We start from the raw sequence: 17,670 nt of genomic DNA, 5'->3' as shown, positions 1-17,670 counted from the left end.
TTGTCTGCTGAATCAGTGGCCAAAAAAAATTGTGATCACTGTCTTCCTATTTATTATATTTAAAACAACTGAGGAAAAGAGAAAGAAAAAAACCAGACTGCAGAACAGGTAAGTGCTTCAGAGTTCAGGCTCTATAGTTTCCTGGTGTTGAAATTGAGCCCTTGCTCATAGGCAAGTCATTTTCACATCTGGACCTGATTCCTTCTGTGTTAGAAGAGGAAGTTGGACTAGAAGGGCAGCCAGTGGTGCAATGGGTAGAATACTGGGCCTGGATTCAGAAAGTTCTGAGTTCATATCCAGCCTCTGGCACATAACTAGCTTTATGACCTTGGGCAAGTCACTTAACTTGTCTCAACTCCTGTTTCTTCATATGAGAAATGGGGATAAGAAAAGCACCTACCTCTCAGGGTTGTTGTGAGCATCAAATGGGACTCTGTTTATAAATCTGCAAGCACTATAGAAATGCTTCCCATCATCCTCATCGCCATCATCATCGTCCTCATTAGGTGAGGTTACTCAGCTCTATATCCATGGTCCTGCTTGACAATAAAATTGACTGGACAATAAAAATCCTTTCAAATGCTTACTCAGTAGTTCATATTAGCAATAGTTTCAGTTAACAGTAGTTTTCAGTCCAGATAAATTAGGTCACGGTTGACAAAAATAAGTCTGCTGTGATTGTCTTTTTTGAAAAATTAGAAATGCTTTGTATGTCTTTATTAACCTCACTACCCACCACGTTAAATTATTTTTGTTTTTCAGATACTCTCCGTTACATAACATCAGGTTACCTGATGGGGATGGAGTCCAGTATCCCTCCATGTTACTTCTCACTGCAGATCATGATGACCGCGTGGTACCCCTTCACTCCCTGAAGTTCATTGCCACCCTACAGTACATTATAGGCCGAAGCCGAAAGCAGACCAACCCTCTGCTCATTCACGTTGATACCAAGGCAGGCCACGGAGCAGGAAAGCCCACTGCGAAAGTGATCGAGGAAGTCTCCGATATGTTTGCATTTATAGCACGGTGCTTAAATATCGATTGGATTGAATAAATGGGATTCCCAGCTCCCATTGTATCCCCCAGATCAACCTCAAGGGCTTTTAACCACCATTTACACAGAGAAACCAATGGGCATAGTACTTATATTTGAAGAACACCGTTCCTACACGTCAAAACCACAGTTCATTCTTCCAGTGACCCAAACTGCTGTGGGAATTTTACCTTTTTTAGGCTTCTCCTTTTTATCATTCCCTGGGAGTGACTTTTTCTGCCATATTCAGACATATGTTTAAAAAGGGGGGGGGGGGAAGCATGTTTGAACAAAAAGCTAACTTGCAGCAAATGCTGTTGTGAATACTTAGATATCCAGAGTTTTAAAGTGGTAGTCAAGCTTCCTATAAACCTCAATGTTATTTGCTCCCATAACCGTATACAAGTCACCTGTAAGTAAACAAAAGAACTGTGATAATACAACAGAATTTCTTTACAACCATAATAAATGTTATTTAAGAATGGGAGACTTTATTTCTGGTTCTTTATAAATTATTGATGGGAGGGGACACTAAAATTCTACTTGGTGTGGATTAGATTAGTTTTCTCTCAAAATATATGCCTTGCCCAGTTTTGCGACAAATTCATTTTCAGAATATCCTAAATGTTTTCTAGTCTTTGGATTAACAGCTTATATGTGATTTGATTTAAGTTATTTGATTTTGAGCTGCTTTTTTTTTTTAAGTATTTCATTGTTCCACTGCTCTGTACCTACCTCTCCCAAGAGGCTCTCTCTACTTAAATGCCTCCTATTAAAATAGATTGAAACTGGAAAATGATGGCTGCTTCCTAAAATCCAAACTTTAATTACTTTCCTTAAGTTAACAAAAAAGATTTCTGGAAATGCTAGGCCTTTCCCACTCTAAATAGTATGATCCATCGATTCCTGTATCATGGGACCCAAATAGACATTCCTTAAACTTTCCAAGCAGATACTTCTTTTAAAAACTGCTTTCCAGAAGAGCATTTTTTAGATCTAACTTAATTATCTTACTACATTTCTTTTTTTTCTCCTCATTCAAGATAAAGAAAATACACCCTCTGTACAATTTCCCATATAATAAAATACTGTAAAAGGACATACAACTTCTATAAAATGAAACTAATTACTCTAATTCCATGTACTTATCCAGATGGGTCCTATTTTTTTTCCCAACAGTTTGCTAGTCTTGCAGTCCTCTTATGCACACCTCAAACTGAATAGGTATTTTCCACTAAGGACCAATGCCAAACATTGTAAAAGGATAGCAACATGGTTTGTTTCTGCTCAACGGACTTGTAGCATAATGTTTCTTTAAGGCTTGGCGATGCAGAACAATGCTGGCATGTAATTAAATCGTGGTTCACTATCGCCCCTCTAAATTCAAGATGTCTCTCATTCTCCTTTCTGAAACTGACATTGTACCATATGGCCATAGAAATAGCAATACTGTCCAACAACCAATTTACGTCACTCCTAAACAGCATGCTAGGAAAAAGCCAATAAAATGCATTTGCACAATTGAGCCAAAAGGCCTTCTCTTTTTTGACCAACTGATTTATTTGACTGTACAGACATCTGAATTGTACCTGTGTTTCTCCTGAGAGCCTAAAGGCCAGGGGAGAAATGTGTAATTACATTTAAAATGTCAATAAAAGCAAAATTGATTTCTAAAAGTGATAAGTATTTGAAAGTTATTATGGAACCAGCCCCATTTGTTTCTCTCTCTCTCTCTCTCTCTCTCTCTCTCTTTCTTTTAAAAGGCACTTGGATTATGTAGTGAATTATAAACTGAGTGTTATCTTTAACTTAATCTCTACCCTGTTTTTTAACTTTTGGAGTCTAGGATGGCTCCCTTCTTTCCCTTCTTCCTTCCTTCCCTCTCTCCTCTTCCTTCCTCCTTTTCTGAGTTAATTTACTTTAGAGTACAAGTATTAATTTTTTTTTCAGTAATCATATTTGACACTTGCAATACAGTCTTAAGCCACTATGAGGGTCTAGAGCTTAATTGTTTCCCCACTGACAATCACTGCCCAAACCACATCTCCTTTTCACTTTGTGACTATAATGATAAGAATAACTAGCATTTATACAGTGTGCACCAGGCTCTGTGCTAAGCACTATCCAAATATTACCTCATTTGATCCTCACAACAACCCTGAAAGGTAGGTGCTATTATCCTCATTTTATAGTCAAGGAAATGGAGGCAGACAGGTTAAGTGACTTCTCCAGAATTGAAAAATATTGAAAGTATTGAACTTTCCATTTGAGCCCAAATCTTCCTCACTAAGCCCAGCACCATCTGGTTGCCCCTTCTGGAATTGCTAGGCTAGAAACTTGCCCTTCCCATGCAACTCCATTGATTGGCTCCTCCTTACCTGTAATATCAGACATGGTTAATCAATCAGCCTGAGACCTCTGCCCACCTGACAGATTTATGCATCATTTTCTTCCCTGATGAAAGGCACGACTTCCATGATCGCAAACCATGAACCCATCAGATTGGCTCGATATTTATGTTCCAGGTCCTGGCCACAGCCTCCCATGGACTGTTACAGGTACGTTCCTCCTCCTCCGCCACGGCCTGAGTGCATTGTCCAAGGTGTCAAAGGCTCGATTTGAATTTGTCTTCCTGATTGCTGCTCTAGCCCACTCCCCATTTTGCCACATAGCTTCCTCTATACTAGGGGTCGGCAACCTTTTTGGCCGTGAGAGCCATAAACGCCACATTTTTTTAAATGTAATTTCGTGAGAGCCGTACAGTGCTCACAGTGCGCTTCTGTAGCAGCACCTGAAAAAAAAATGGACTTTATGGCTTCTGCAGAAAGAGCCATACGTTGCCGACCCCTGCTCCATAGCCATAGGCTTCTTCAAACTAACAGATATTCTTGGCCATGAAAGGTAAAGAACTCCTGATCTAAAGTAACAGGACCCAGAATGTTAAGATTCATTCACTCAGCACTTTACATGTTATTCAGTAGCCAATAAAAATGGAAGAATACCAGATAATGTTAAGAAGAATAAAAATATATCAATTACTATATTATTTTCCCCCTTACCTTCTGTCTTAGAATCAATACTGTTCATTGGTACCAAGGCAAAAGAATGGTAAGGGCTAGGCAATGGGATTAAGTGACTTGCCCAGGGTCACACAGCTAGGAACTGTCTCTAAGCCTGGCTCTCAATCTACTGAGCCACCCCTCTGCCTCTTAAATTACTATATTATTAATCAGCAATATGTTTTACATATAATTGTTATAAGTGTATGACAAATATATAAATGCTATATAAACAGCCTTTCTTGCTATTATTATTATCAGGAAATTTGAGGGATGGGGGCAAGTAATGATACCACTTGTTGGCAATGCCTTATTAATGGTTTATTTTAATGTACCTTATATGTGGCTACAAATTAGATCATAAAACACAATTTAGTCTTCTTTACCTAGTCTATGGTTTAATAGATTGGTCAATAGACTTTACTTTCCCTAAATGTATTTTATGCCTTATGCATTTTAGAGCATAATTTTCTCCAGTATGTGAAATGGCAGGGTGGAATTCCTGCAGGATACAGGGTCAAGCCTCACCCAGAATTCCAGGGGACCCCCCCCTGGAGAACTCTGGGTGAGGGGACAGTTGGAAAGGAGTTAGTTGATTCCTGGGGGTTACGGTGAGCAGGTCTCTCTGCTCGCTGTTCCTGGTTTGGGGTTTGCCTGGGTGGCCATAGTGGCAAAAGCCATTTTGATTCCTACTCTGGGGTTTGCCTGTCTAGTAGGATTAGACCTTTCCAGCATCAATATAATAGTTATTTAGTTATTTAGATATTAGAAGTGATTATTATAAGCTTAGAGGGCCAGTTAGGGGGGGAGGGACAATTCCTACCTGACAGTTCAGGGCTTCCCAGACCTTATCCAAATCCTAGTTACCCCCTCCTTGCCTATCCCTTCCTTCTTTTATCGATATAAATTCCATCTTTTAATAGCTGTTCCTGGGTATTATTTGGGTACACTCACTACTGCCATTAAGCTTGGTTCCTGTCAGTTGCCAGCCTAAGAAGTCAGATTCTTCTCAGTCCTTAACATCAAGAGATCAAGCTTCCCCTTGGTCCAGGGGTCGGCAACCTTTTTGGCCGTGAGAGCCATGAATGCCACATTTTTTAAAATGTAATTTCGTGAGAGCCGTACAGTGCTCACAGTGCGCGCTCCTATAACAGCGCCTGAAAAAAAAATTGATTTTATGGCTCCTGCAGAAAGAGCGATATCTGGCCCTCAAAAGAGCCAGATATGGCTCGAGAGCCATACATTGCCGACCCCTGCCTTGGTCCCTCAATCAGACCTGTGAAGAATATAAGTAGAGAAAGTGAACATCAAAGATTGGCTTTGCTGGGTCCTGTCAGAAGACACAGCCCTGCCTCCATATTCAACTGAAAACCAACTGCTGGTGGGGAGGGGTTTGAGCGCAAGGAGTACCTTACCCCCTCCCTACTCACGCAAGCCTGTTTGTGGGGAGAAGTGAGTCTCGCAGGCTCCTAGTTCAGGCCAGTCCATCAGCTTCCCAAACATCCCTGTTATTACAAACATAACAAGTACCCTCTGGCTGCCTTCCCTACTCTGTGCCCAGAGTTGTGATAAGCCGTAGAGAAACACAAAAGGGCAAAGAGCAGTCCCTGCTCTCAAGGAGCTCATAGTCTAATGGGGGAAACATGCAAACGCCTATGTACAAAGAAGAGAGAGACAGGAAAAGTGGAAGGTAGTCTTAGAGGGAGGACATTAGAAATAAGAGAGATCAGAAGGTGGGATTTTTTTTTCCTTTGACACTTTATTTTATTTTATTTTTTTAGAAAATTTTTTTCGGGGATAGCTGGGTAGCTCAGTGGATTGAGAGTCAGGCCTAGAGACGGGACGTCCTAGGTTCAAATCTGACCTCAGACACTTCCCAGCTGTGTGACCCTGGGCAAGTCACTTGACCCCCATTGTCCACCCTTGCCACTCTTCCACCTAGGAGCCAATACACAGAAGTTAAGGGTTTAAAAAAATGTAAAAAACAAAGATAAAAAATGAAAATTTTTTTCCATGGTTACAGGTTCATGTTTTTGCTCTCTCCCACCCCCCCATTCCTCTACCTTCTGTAGTCAACATGCATTTCCACTGGTTTCTTCATGTGTCATTGATCAAGACCTATTTCCATATTATTGATAATTGTGTGGTCATTAAGAGTCTATATCCTAATCGTGTCCACATCAACCCATGTATTCAAGCAGTTGTTTTTCTTCTGTGTTTCCACTCCTGTAATTCTTCCTCTGAATGTGGGTAGCTTTCTTTACCATAAATCCCTCAGAGCTGTCCTGGGTCATTGCATTGCTGCTGGTACAGAGGTCCATTACATTCAATTTTACCACAGTATATCCGTCTCTGTGTACAGAGTTCTTCTGGCTCTGCTACTTTCGCTCTGCATCAATTCCTGGAGGTCTCTCCAGTTCACCTGGAACTCCTCCAGTTTATTATTCCTTTGAGCACAATAGTATTCCATCACCAGCATATACCACAATTTGTTCAGCCATTCCCCAATTGATGGACATTCTCTCGTTTTTCAGTTTGTTTGTTTTTTTGCCACCACAAAAAGTGCAGCTATAAATATTTTCGTACAAGTCTGTTTTTCTGTGATCTCTTTGAGGTACAAACCCAGCAATGGTATGGTTGGATGAAAAATCAGGCAATCTTTTAGCACTCTTTGGGCATAGTTCCAAATTGCCATCTAGAATGGCTGGATCAATTCAGAACTCCACCAGCAATGCATTAATGCCCCAATTTTGCCACATCCCCTCCAGCATTCATTACTCTCCCTTGCTATCATTTTAGCCAATCTGCTAGATGTGAGGTGATACCTCAGAGTTTTTTGATTTGTACTTCTCTAATTATTAGAGATTTAGAACAAGAAGGTGGGATTTTAGCTGGGACCTGATGGGAGAGAGAGAGATGAAGGGGGAGAGAATTCCAAGCATGAGTGACAGTGGAAATACAAAGTTGGAGAAAGTGTGTCATATGCCATGAGTGAGATGTAAAATTACGAAGGGGCCAGATTAAACAGTATTTGATCCTGGAGGTAATAGGGAGTTATTGGGGTTTATTCAGCAGGAAAGTAACCTGCTAAAATCTGTACTTTAGAACCTCTGACTTTGGCAGCTATGAGAAGAATCGATTGGAAGAGGCCTTAAACAATGAGGCCTTTGAAAATTCTAGTTCAATAATAAATCTAGTCTATAATAAATAAAAGATAAGGTTGATGAGAGCCTGAATAAAGGCTCTATATGTGTAGATGGGGAATTCTAAACCTGGGAACTGAATTGGTATATGGGAGAAAGGAGAGTGATGGTAGGAAAGTGACCTGAATGTCTTGCAGGATGGTGTCACCATCCACAGAAACAGAGGAATGGAGGGCTGGTACATGCAAAGGGGAAGTGACAAGTTCTGTTTTGGACATGTTGAATTTGAGTCACTGACAGGACAATTAATTGGAAATGTTCAGGAGCCAGTTGATGATGTGGAATGAGAGACCGGAGAAAATTCACTAAGTATCAAAATATTACAGAAATGCTTTATTTTACCCATTGTTCAAGACCCAGATTAAGAGCCACTTTCTTCATCAAATCCTCCCTCCTGGCTCCAAATCATGCTGATCTCTTCTTGAGCTTTTTTTTTTTTTTAAGCCCTTCCCTTCCATCTTGAGTCAATACTGTGTATTGGTTCCAAGGCAGAAGAGCGGTTAAGGGCTAGGCAATGGAGGTTAAGTGACTTGCCCAGGATCACACAGCTAGGAAGTATCTGAATCTACATTTGAATTCAGGACCTTCCATCACTAGGACTGGTGCTCTATCTGCTTAGCCATGTAGCTGCTCACTTCTTGAACTCAATCATATGGTTTAGTACTTAGTGTTATCTAATTTCAAATGTGTGTGCCTTGCTTCCCCAAATAAATTGGAAATTTCTTCAGGACAAAGATAGCTCTTATCTATCTCCCCAAATAAAAGGTACATGATAAGTCCTGAATGAATACTTTTTTAACTGACTAGAACAATTTTAAACAAGTTTACTGAGGAGTTTTTTGTTTGTTTGTTTGTTTTTTACCCACATTAGTGGGTAAAATGAATGGAACTAAAAGACAGGAGTAGGATAGTTTGGCAACACTAAAATCTGGCAAGACCAAGAGATTTTACTAAGCCTAAATGTGAAAATCTCCATTAAAATTCTATTAGAATTCCTCCTGTCAGGCTATATATATTTTATTCCTGTATCTGTACAGTATTGCCTGCCTAGGACAGTGGTTGGCATATAATAGGTGTTTAATAAATGCTTAATAATCCAATAATAGATTTAGGCATAGGAGAGACAAGTGAACATCTTAGTCCCACTTCCTCATTTTAGAGAAAGGGACAAAGAGGCCTAGAGAATGGATAAAGTGAATTCCTTAGGCTCACATAACCAATAACTCAAAGGCAGAATTCAAAACCAGGACTCCTGATTCCAAATCCATCCTTCTTCCGCTTAATCCTTCTCCCTCCTTTAGCCTAAGGTCAAAGGAAAATGTTTTGAAAGTATACAAATGAATCTAATGGAGTGTTTTTGCATTCCAAATTTTTAGGAAATGGTTGCCCTTTCCAAGTGTTAGGGTTTGCAGAACTCACAGTTTCACGAAATGTGATTTGTTGCTTGTTGGTGAGGTTTGTGTAAGATTTTACTCTGGGGGTTTTCAAAAAAGTTATTTATGCACAAACTTCTTGGGAAAATCCAAAACTTGTGCTTGCTGAGTCTGACCTCATGATGATGATTACTAAATGTCATCAGTTCACAAATAAACAATTTATAATCTGGAAATGTTAGACTTCAATGAAGGGAGCCTGTTTTGGATCGAGTTGTTATCCTTATCTGTGACAGTCAATTTTCAGAGCTCTATACTTGAAGGCCAGAGAAGTTTCAGCTATTAAATGCTTTGGAAGTAGCCTTATCAAGCATCCCCCCCCCCAAATAGCCTGTAAGTGTCCCTATAAATAACCAATCCTTTGATTGTAGGTTATTATGGGAGAGTGGGGCTTGTGGGAGAGATGAAGAAAGGATGTCAGCCAACGCCTTTCCTGAAAACATGTAAAGCAGATAGGGAAATAAAGCTCAGAGGAAAGGACACGGGGATGGAAAAGTTCAGGAAAAGTCAAATCATGATGCAGGTATCAAATGAGTATTTCTAGGCAAACTAGAGACCAAAGCAGAGACTGATAGAGTAATAAAGTCCAAGAGGACACTGGGAAGAGAGGACCTGGCAGCTTGTTGAGGCCAGGACAGACCACAGCTATTTTGAGCAATATTCTGTAAGCAGGACCTTTGACATCACTGGGCAGAAATGCCCCTCTCCGTTTTCTGTAGAGTGTATCCCTTGCCCATTAGAATTCAAGTTTACTGACATTGTAACTCTAAATTTAACTCCCTTGAATCCATGCACGCTAAGTGCCAGTCTGCAGAGCCTGAAGTACTTGAGTCACATTCATGGGCTCATAGATTGAGATCTGGAAGGGACAGAAGAGGCCATCTGCAGCTGAGGTTTGTGCTACTGCTTTGTAGTTCAGACAGGAAGGAAAGAATGACTAGTTTCTCCTTTTTGGAAGAAGTATAAACTCATTTAAGATCATTTGATGGAGCAACCTGAAGGGGAATCATTCGTGAAGCTGGGGATTACTTAAGGGGACACCATATTGGCATGGCATATGTATTCAAATAGGAATAGGATGATTTTAGCTACATTTGAAGAAATCTTTGCACAAGCAACTAAACACTTGTCTTATATGCAAAATATTTAAAAACTCAATTGAATCTGTGATCTTTGGGATGTCTGGGAGTAAGCAGGAGGTGAGTCCTTTGCCATTCTTCCTTTGCCTTCTCACACTTTTTTTGTCTTCCAGCCCCAGGCTTTCCTAGAACCTGTGTAGGTCTACAGCACAGAAAGAAGACCACTACCAAGGTTGGTAGGTCACTACCAAGGTAGGTCACTACCAAGGACTCACTTCTTCATTACTCTCTTTGCCCTCCCCACCCAACTAGGTTTCCCAGAACCAATCTAGATATTTGACTACTTGAAAGGGATAGGCAAGCTAGTATGTGTCTGTGGTTGGATTTGAACCTATTTCTTACTGAATACAAACCCGGCACTCCTCTGCTTTGTTATCACCTACCTCCAAGATGACTGACCTGGAATATAGATCTTAAAGAAAACATCTAAGCAATAATAGTCCCCCCAGAAAATCAAATCAAGTGACTTGCCCAAGGTCACACAAATAGGAAGTGTCTGAGGGTGAATTTGAACCCAGTACCTCCTATCTCAGACCTGGCTCTCTATCCATGGAGCCACCTATTTGCCCCTAAAACAATAATTTTTAAACTATGTTATTTAAGGAGCTTTGTGTATAGATCTCTATGTATAGATTTGGATTTGGATGGAGAAAAAAAATGACATTTTTATTTTCAGTGTATCCAAATGAAATTTCACATACTTTAAATTATTTTTTAAAAATGTTCTGAGGTGTTTCTAGGTTTCACCAAACTGCCAAGAGTCCAAGACATAAAAACAAAGAAAACGAGTATGCAATAATTATAAATAAAACCTTAGAAAAGAGACCTCTGTGAGAACCTTCAAAGAGACTGAAAGCCCAATAAGATGGCAGTGAAATTAGATCTTTTACTAAAAAATAGAATAGAAGATGTAAAATTTTAACAAAGCAGCAGGTTCCATGAAAAAGATAATGAAAGCAGAACTCAAAATGTAATGATACCAAAAAAAGTTTTAAAGGCTACAAACAGCAAAAAAAGAAAATTATAGATACAGAGGAATATAGGAGGGAATGAACATTTATATAGTGCCTGCTGTGTTCCAGGTATTTTGCTAAATGCTTTTTTACAAATATTATCTCCTTTAATGCTCACAACAACCCTGTAGGATAGATGCAATGATTATCCTCATTTTACAGTTGAGAAAATTAAGGTAAACTGAGATTAAGTGATTTAGTCAGTCACAGAGCTAGTATGTGTCTGTAGTTGGATTTGAACCTATTTCTTACTGAATACAAACCCGGCACTCCTCTGCCTTGTTATCACCTACCTCCAAGATGACTGACCTGGAATATAGATCTTAAAGAAACCATCTAAGCAATAATAGTCCCCCAGAAAATCACAATAAAACAAAAGGCCTGTGTAATATATTTCAGAAAATCTAAAATCTACCCAGAAGTATTAGAATGAGAAGAAAAAGATTGAAGATGGATACCAGAGGACTTACACCAAGTAGAATCTCTAGTTTAATTCATCCATGAATGTTACTAGCTAGAAAACTTACAAGTCAAGGAGCAAATATAACTTTAGTGAGGGAAAGACAGTTTACATACTGAAATATATAACCAAAGTTAAAGGTGTACATAATGATATAAAATATGTTTTAATAGAATTGATTTCTAAATATTTCTTTTGAGAAAACCATAGTTGGGTAGAATCTATACAAATTGGTGTCTTTCAGTCTCAGACAAATACAAAGATTAGTAAGAGATAAATTATTCATCTAAATAGAAAAATTATTCATCTAAACCTAAATCTCAATAGACATAATAGATATATTGGTCTCTGACTTCTATAAAGTTAATATTGTATCTTCAAATACACCTATATGTTTATATTTATTTTTTAATTTTCAATCTACATTCTTTCTTGCCTCTAAATTAATATCACAGAATATTATACTATTTAAGTTGAGAAGTCTGCCCATGTCACTCCCCTACTTAAAAAGCTTCAGGGGGCACCTAGGTAGCTCAGTGGATTGAGAGTCAGGCGTAGAGACGGGAAGGTTCTAGGTTCAAATCCGGCCTCAGACACTTCCCAGCTGTGTGACCCTGGGAAAGTCACTTGACCCCCATTGCCCACCCTTACCACTCTTCTGCCTTGGAGCCAATACACAGAAGTTAAGGGTTTAAAAAAAAAAAGCTTCAGTGGCTTCCTTTTGCCCACTGGGGAAAATACAAACTCTTATATTTGCCATTGAAAGCCTTTCAGTCTACAACATATTTTTATAGGATGATTTCACATTTTGCCCTCACTTAAATGCTTCAGTCCAAACAAAGTAGTATAGTTTCTATTTCTCATATCCAAAATCCCATCTCATTTTGATGGTTTTATACAGGCTATTCCCCATGCCTGAGAAAACCTTTCTCCTTACCTCTTCTGCTTGGAATTCTAAGGCTCAGGTCAAGTGCTACTCTTTGCTAGAAGCATTTACTGATCCCCCAGTCGTTAGTTCTCCCTCTGCTAAAGCTATTTTATAACTTCTTGTTTATTTTATATTTACCTACTTAATATTGCTTCTACGAACTAGATTTTAAGTTCCTCGAAATCAGGAGCTATTTAATTTTTCTCTAAGTATGCCAGACCTTAGCACAGTGCCTGGCACAAAGTTGGTGTTCCATAAATGTTTGTCGATTTGAATTGTCTTTTCAAGTTCTTTGTAGAATTTATGAACCTTTTTATTACCTGCAAGAGATACTAGTGCATAAGCAACATTTGTTTATGTTGTGATATATTTGAAATGAGTCTTATAACGAGATCGCCAAGTGTCAAATATACATGAAATTCTGGTTTTTGTTGCATTTGGACACAAGATAAAAATCAGTTTCTCCAATTCTTTTTTTTAACCTAAGGAGAACCTGCAAGCCATCATTCTGTAAACTCCAGAGACTATGCTTTCTTTTACTATATTTTTAAGGGAATGGGAATAGAATCTTGAGATATGACAGTTTAACTGTCATTGCTGCCAGTTTATTAGAGGCAGGGTGAATTAACTATCATCTTAGAGGTATCAATGTGAAGTCTCAGAGAAGAGTAAAAGAACTTCTTTCTCCATGAGACTCGGAATGGTAACTGTCATGGCAAAAATGCGTGTGAGATTACAAGAGCTAAGTGTCATCTTGGAGAGAACAAAGAGGCATTTGAAAGAATTGAGCTTAACCCTTATTTTGTAGTGAAGCCGTTTTGTGAAAAAAAAAAAAAGCATCTAATGAAAAACTTTGTCATCCTGAGAGGAACTGAATTAATATTGTACTAAATTTTTGTTGTTTATGAGTGGTTGTGACCTTTTCCTACAGCCACCATATAGTTAATATATGTGTGTATGTAAATTATATACACATATTTCACTACTATTGTTAGTAAATGATTTGGCAAATAAAATTGATTTTGTAAAAGTTCTAATCTTATGGAGGGCTCCAAAGTTTATAAACCTGGGTATGGCCTCAGAGCTAATTAAATAATGAATTTATTTTTTTTGCATTTTTTAGTGATATATGAAGAAATACTACAAAATAGACTCTGATTGTCTTTGAACCCAAGATGAGGTAACTAATAATGTCATGAGTTGATTTAACAGATCAAGGTGTGTGGCATTGGTAGATTTGTTCCCCAAGAGCACTTGATGAACTGATTTCATCTTCCTGGGCATACTAATATTCTGCATCTCACATCTCCACAGGGATTGCTGCAAGTGATCAGTGAAAACTTTGATACATAGAGGGTGTACATATACACCTATTATATATAAGTATAGAATAAAAACTATTATATTTTTATCTTATGGAAACTTCTTTTTATCTTCACTAATATTCTACAATATTTTGCATAAATATTCATTAGTGAGAATGGTGCTTTGTTTTCATTCTTTATTTTATCTCTCCCTAGTTTGAAGATGGAGACTCTCTCATAGAGGGAGCTTGGTAAAATGCCTTCATTCTTTTGCAAATAGTTTATGAAATGCAAAAATTATTTGTTCTTAAATGTCTGCTAGAATTCACTTGTAAATCTTTCAGAAGGATTTACTTTTTCCTTTAGAATTCATTTATGATTCAATTTTGCTTTCTGGGAATACAGTTCATATACTCCATTGACATTCACTCAATATCTTCAGGAAATCCTTTACTTGTCAGGTTCCCATGCCCTATTGACCTAGACAGAGGGTGCCTCTTGCAGAAAACAGAACTAGCACCTCTCAGGAGCCATCGAATTCCAGCATTCCTGTGCCTTTAAATAGGCAGCATGATATAGGGGAAAGAACATTGGCTCTGGAGTCACAGGACCTGGATTTGAATGCCACTTCTGATGCTTATCAACTGTGTAACTTTGGACAGATTAATCATTCAGTCTCCCTAGGCCTGTGCTTTCCTCATCTGTAAAACTATGGCTTTAGAAAAGATGGCCTCTGGGTTCTCTTCTATCACTGGATCTATGTTCTCCAGATTCAGTTCATTGTATGATGTTATTGAATAAAGTTTATTGGGATGTATCCTAGAGTTAAGTATTGAGACATTCTTTCACATTGTAAATCAGAATACCAGAGAAATAAGTACAAGAGACTGGTCATATCTCTGCTTTCAGATTACCAGCCCAGACCCAAAACAATAGGGAGTGCAAGAACACTTCAGCATTAAGGAAACTATAAATTTAATCATCATAATATTTTATCAGCATCATAATCAGCATAATAATTTAATCATCATAATAAAATTAATTATATTAATGGACCAAAAAGTCTGACAAAATATAGTATTCACTTACGTAAAAAAATAATTACAAAGCAAAGGTATAAAAAGACCTTAAAATGATCAAAAGCATCTACCTAATACTATGACTTGCTTTTGTGATAATGAGAAACATTGTTAAGTTTTTCCAGTGAGACAAAAGGTGGAGCAAGGATTCCCACTTTCTGCCCAGTTATTTGACACAGTGCTTCACATGCTAGCTAGAGCAATAAACAAGGAAAACATTAAAAGCTGACAAAGAGGTGGCAAAATTATCTCTATTTACAGACAGTATGTTAGTTTACTTAGAAAACCCCAGAGAGTCAATGTGAAAAAATTAATCAAAGCAATGAAATAGAATATATGATATGATATATTGCTGAATATTTCATTGAATAGCTTCAATGAAGTAGCAGATGTCATAATAAATAATAAATCTACAAAGATCATTGGCTTTCCTGTATATTAATAACAAATCTCAGGAGGAAGAGAAAACCTATTAAAGGTAACAAAATGCACTAAATATCTGGGAATTAACTTATGAAGGACTTGCATAGTTTATAACTATAACTACAAAACCATTTTTACAGAAGTTAAGGAAGATAAATAAATACAGTATATATAACTTCTGTGGCTAGTCTGGATCAGAAAAGTAAATATGATTTTACCAAAAAAGGATTTTATAGGTTTCTTGTCAATTCAATTAAATCCAACTAAAAAGTATATATCCTGTCTATATTTTGATCATACATAGTTGTTTTTATATTGCCTCCATCATCACATTATGCGCTCCTTTGAGAACAGGGATTACTATTTTTTTGCCTTTGTTTGTACCCCCAGCAAATAGTGGAGTACTTCATATATAGCAGGTGCTTAATAAATTCTTGCTAACTGACTGAGGTGGATAGAGAATAAAAACTTTGAAAAGAAATGTGGCGAAGGGAGAGCGTGAACAAAGTGAAGGGGAGGAGCATATTTGAGATTAATAAAAACTAGCATTTTTATAGCACTTTACGATTTGCAAAACATTTTTCAATTATCTCCTTTGATCTTTACAACAACTCTGGAAGGTAGAGACAGGAGATCTTAGGCTCAAATCTGGCCTCAGACACTTCCCAGCTCTGTGACCCTAGGCAAGTCACTTAACCCCCATTGCCTAGCCCTTACCACTCTTCTGCCTTGGAGCCAATACACAGTATTGACTCCAAGATGGAAGGTAAAGGTTTAAAAAATAATAATAATAAGGTCTATACCATATATGGATCAAGGAAATATGGATACCAAAGCCTCTTCTAGATCCCAGAGAACTAACAAAGAAAAACTCCAAAAGCAGCAGTATACTATGTATATATAAAGTGAACACAAAAACTTAGTTTGGCTGCATACAAATAATGCAACACTGATTCCTAGATAAAAAATATCTTTTCGAAACCAACCAAATTTTCCCTTTTGTGTCTTTTTTATCCTTGAATCCCTAGTATCTAACATGGAGTACCTTCCACATAAAAGAAACCTAAGAAGGATTTATTCAATGGAATTGAACTGAATTGTCTGGATGCCTCCCAGCATTTCTTTAACTAATTCCTTTTGATTAACTAACCCTTATTTGTCTTCCAGAATCAATTTCATTACCAGATACTCCCTATTTTCAAGCCTTTTTTTTTGTTAATTTGCTTTTGGTTCATCAATACACTCCTTTTCTGTCTACCCCATGCTGTTCTGAGGCCATCATCAATTATCGGGTGTCCTTTACAGATGCTGCATGTTCTCGCTCGCTCTCTCCCATTACCTCTCCCTTTTCCTTCTTTCTCTTTTCTTTTCCTCTCTCCTCTTTTTCTGCATGTCCCTCTCTCTGTATCTGTCTACCTCTCTCTGTGTGTATCTCTGTCTTTCTCTTTGTATCTATCTGTCTGTTGCTTTCTCCCTCTCTCCTCTCCTCCTCTCCCCCAAGCCCCCCAAAGCTTTCTTTTTCTTCTTGGTACAATAGAAAATAACATTGGCCTTAGAAGCAGGAGATCTAGATTTGAGTCCTGATCTGCCACTGACAAGATATGTGACCCTAGTAAAACCATTTAATGTCTCCAGGCCTAAGTTTCGTCATGTGTAAAAATTATTGGGTTGAACTAGATGACTTCAAAGAGCCCTTAGTCTAGCTTTAAATTCTTTGATCTTATGATGTAATTTAATTTCTTCCATGGGAACTATGGAATTGTGTTATAAATTCTGCATGTCATGTGGGATAAACTTCAGATTCTCTGAGGTGTTTTTCATTAGCTCTTAGTCTCAGAATAACCGTTCTATTTTATCACAGGGTCCTGAGACTGTACCATCAGTGACTCAAGATTTAAATTAATTTAATCAAGGTGAGAGCACACTAACAAGTCTGACATGACTTCTACACACCTAGTGTTAAGCCCTCTGAACTTGTTAAAGTCAAGAGATAGTTTAGTGGGTGTAAAACAGGTCTAGAAAATATGGAAGACTGCCAGTAACTATGGAGGCCTGGTGCATAATTCATTGCAAAGTCTTATGTTGGAAACTCTTAGAAGGAAGAATTTCTAGTGGAAAACAGAGGGGTGTCCCATGGGAAGCCGTATAGCTGAACTAAAGCTGATTGGAAACAAAGCCAGCAGCGATGGGAGAGAAATCAATTATGTGTCTCAATTATGAAGCAGCTAATGAAATATTTCAGTTCTGAGTTAAACAAAACAAAATGTTAGTGTTTGCTAGGGCCCAACTGTAATCCTAGCATGAAGTTTCACTTTCAGATGGAAATGTGTCAGCTTTGTGTCAGTTGTTAATTGGAGGTATTATGTAGTGATGAATGACTGAGTTAGAATGGAACAGATGAGAAGACAAATGAAGTGAGGAAAAAATGACAAAAAGAAGTTGCCTCAAAGATGGCAACAAGGAAGGTTCTTTTTACCTTTGATCTTAGAGAAATGGTAGAGCCTAGGACTTGGTTTCTAAACTCTTTGGCAAAATGAGGAGGTTGGGGCATATGATTTTTAGGGTCTCTTCCAAATCTAGCATTCAAAAGGGG

General features: G+C 38.0%; 1 protein-coding gene across 1 annotated transcript in view; it reads left to right on the top strand.

The window, feature by feature from the left end:
- LOC123247663 (prolyl endopeptidase) overlaps window positions 1-1,832 on the top strand; it is a 162,640-nt gene extending 160,808 nt beyond the window's left edge. Inside the window, exon 15 of the mRNA XM_044676624.1 lies at window positions 763-1,832. Within this exon, the coding sequence (XP_044532559.1) occupies window positions 763-1,057 (295 nt within the window). The 3' untranslated portion in view covers window positions 1,058-1,832. The remainder of the gene's footprint in view (window positions 1-762) is intronic.
- The last annotated feature ends 15,838 nt before the right edge of the window (window positions 1,833-17,670 follow it).

This window comes from Gracilinanus agilis, chromosome 4 (genome assembly GCF_016433145.1).
Source record: "Gracilinanus agilis isolate LMUSP501 chromosome 4, AgileGrace, whole genome shotgun sequence".
NCBI classification, from domain to species: domain Eukaryota; kingdom Metazoa; phylum Chordata; class Mammalia; order Didelphimorphia; family Didelphidae; genus Gracilinanus; species Gracilinanus agilis.
Note: the sequence above shows the minus strand (reverse complement) of the source record. Positions and strands in the feature narration are given on the sequence as shown.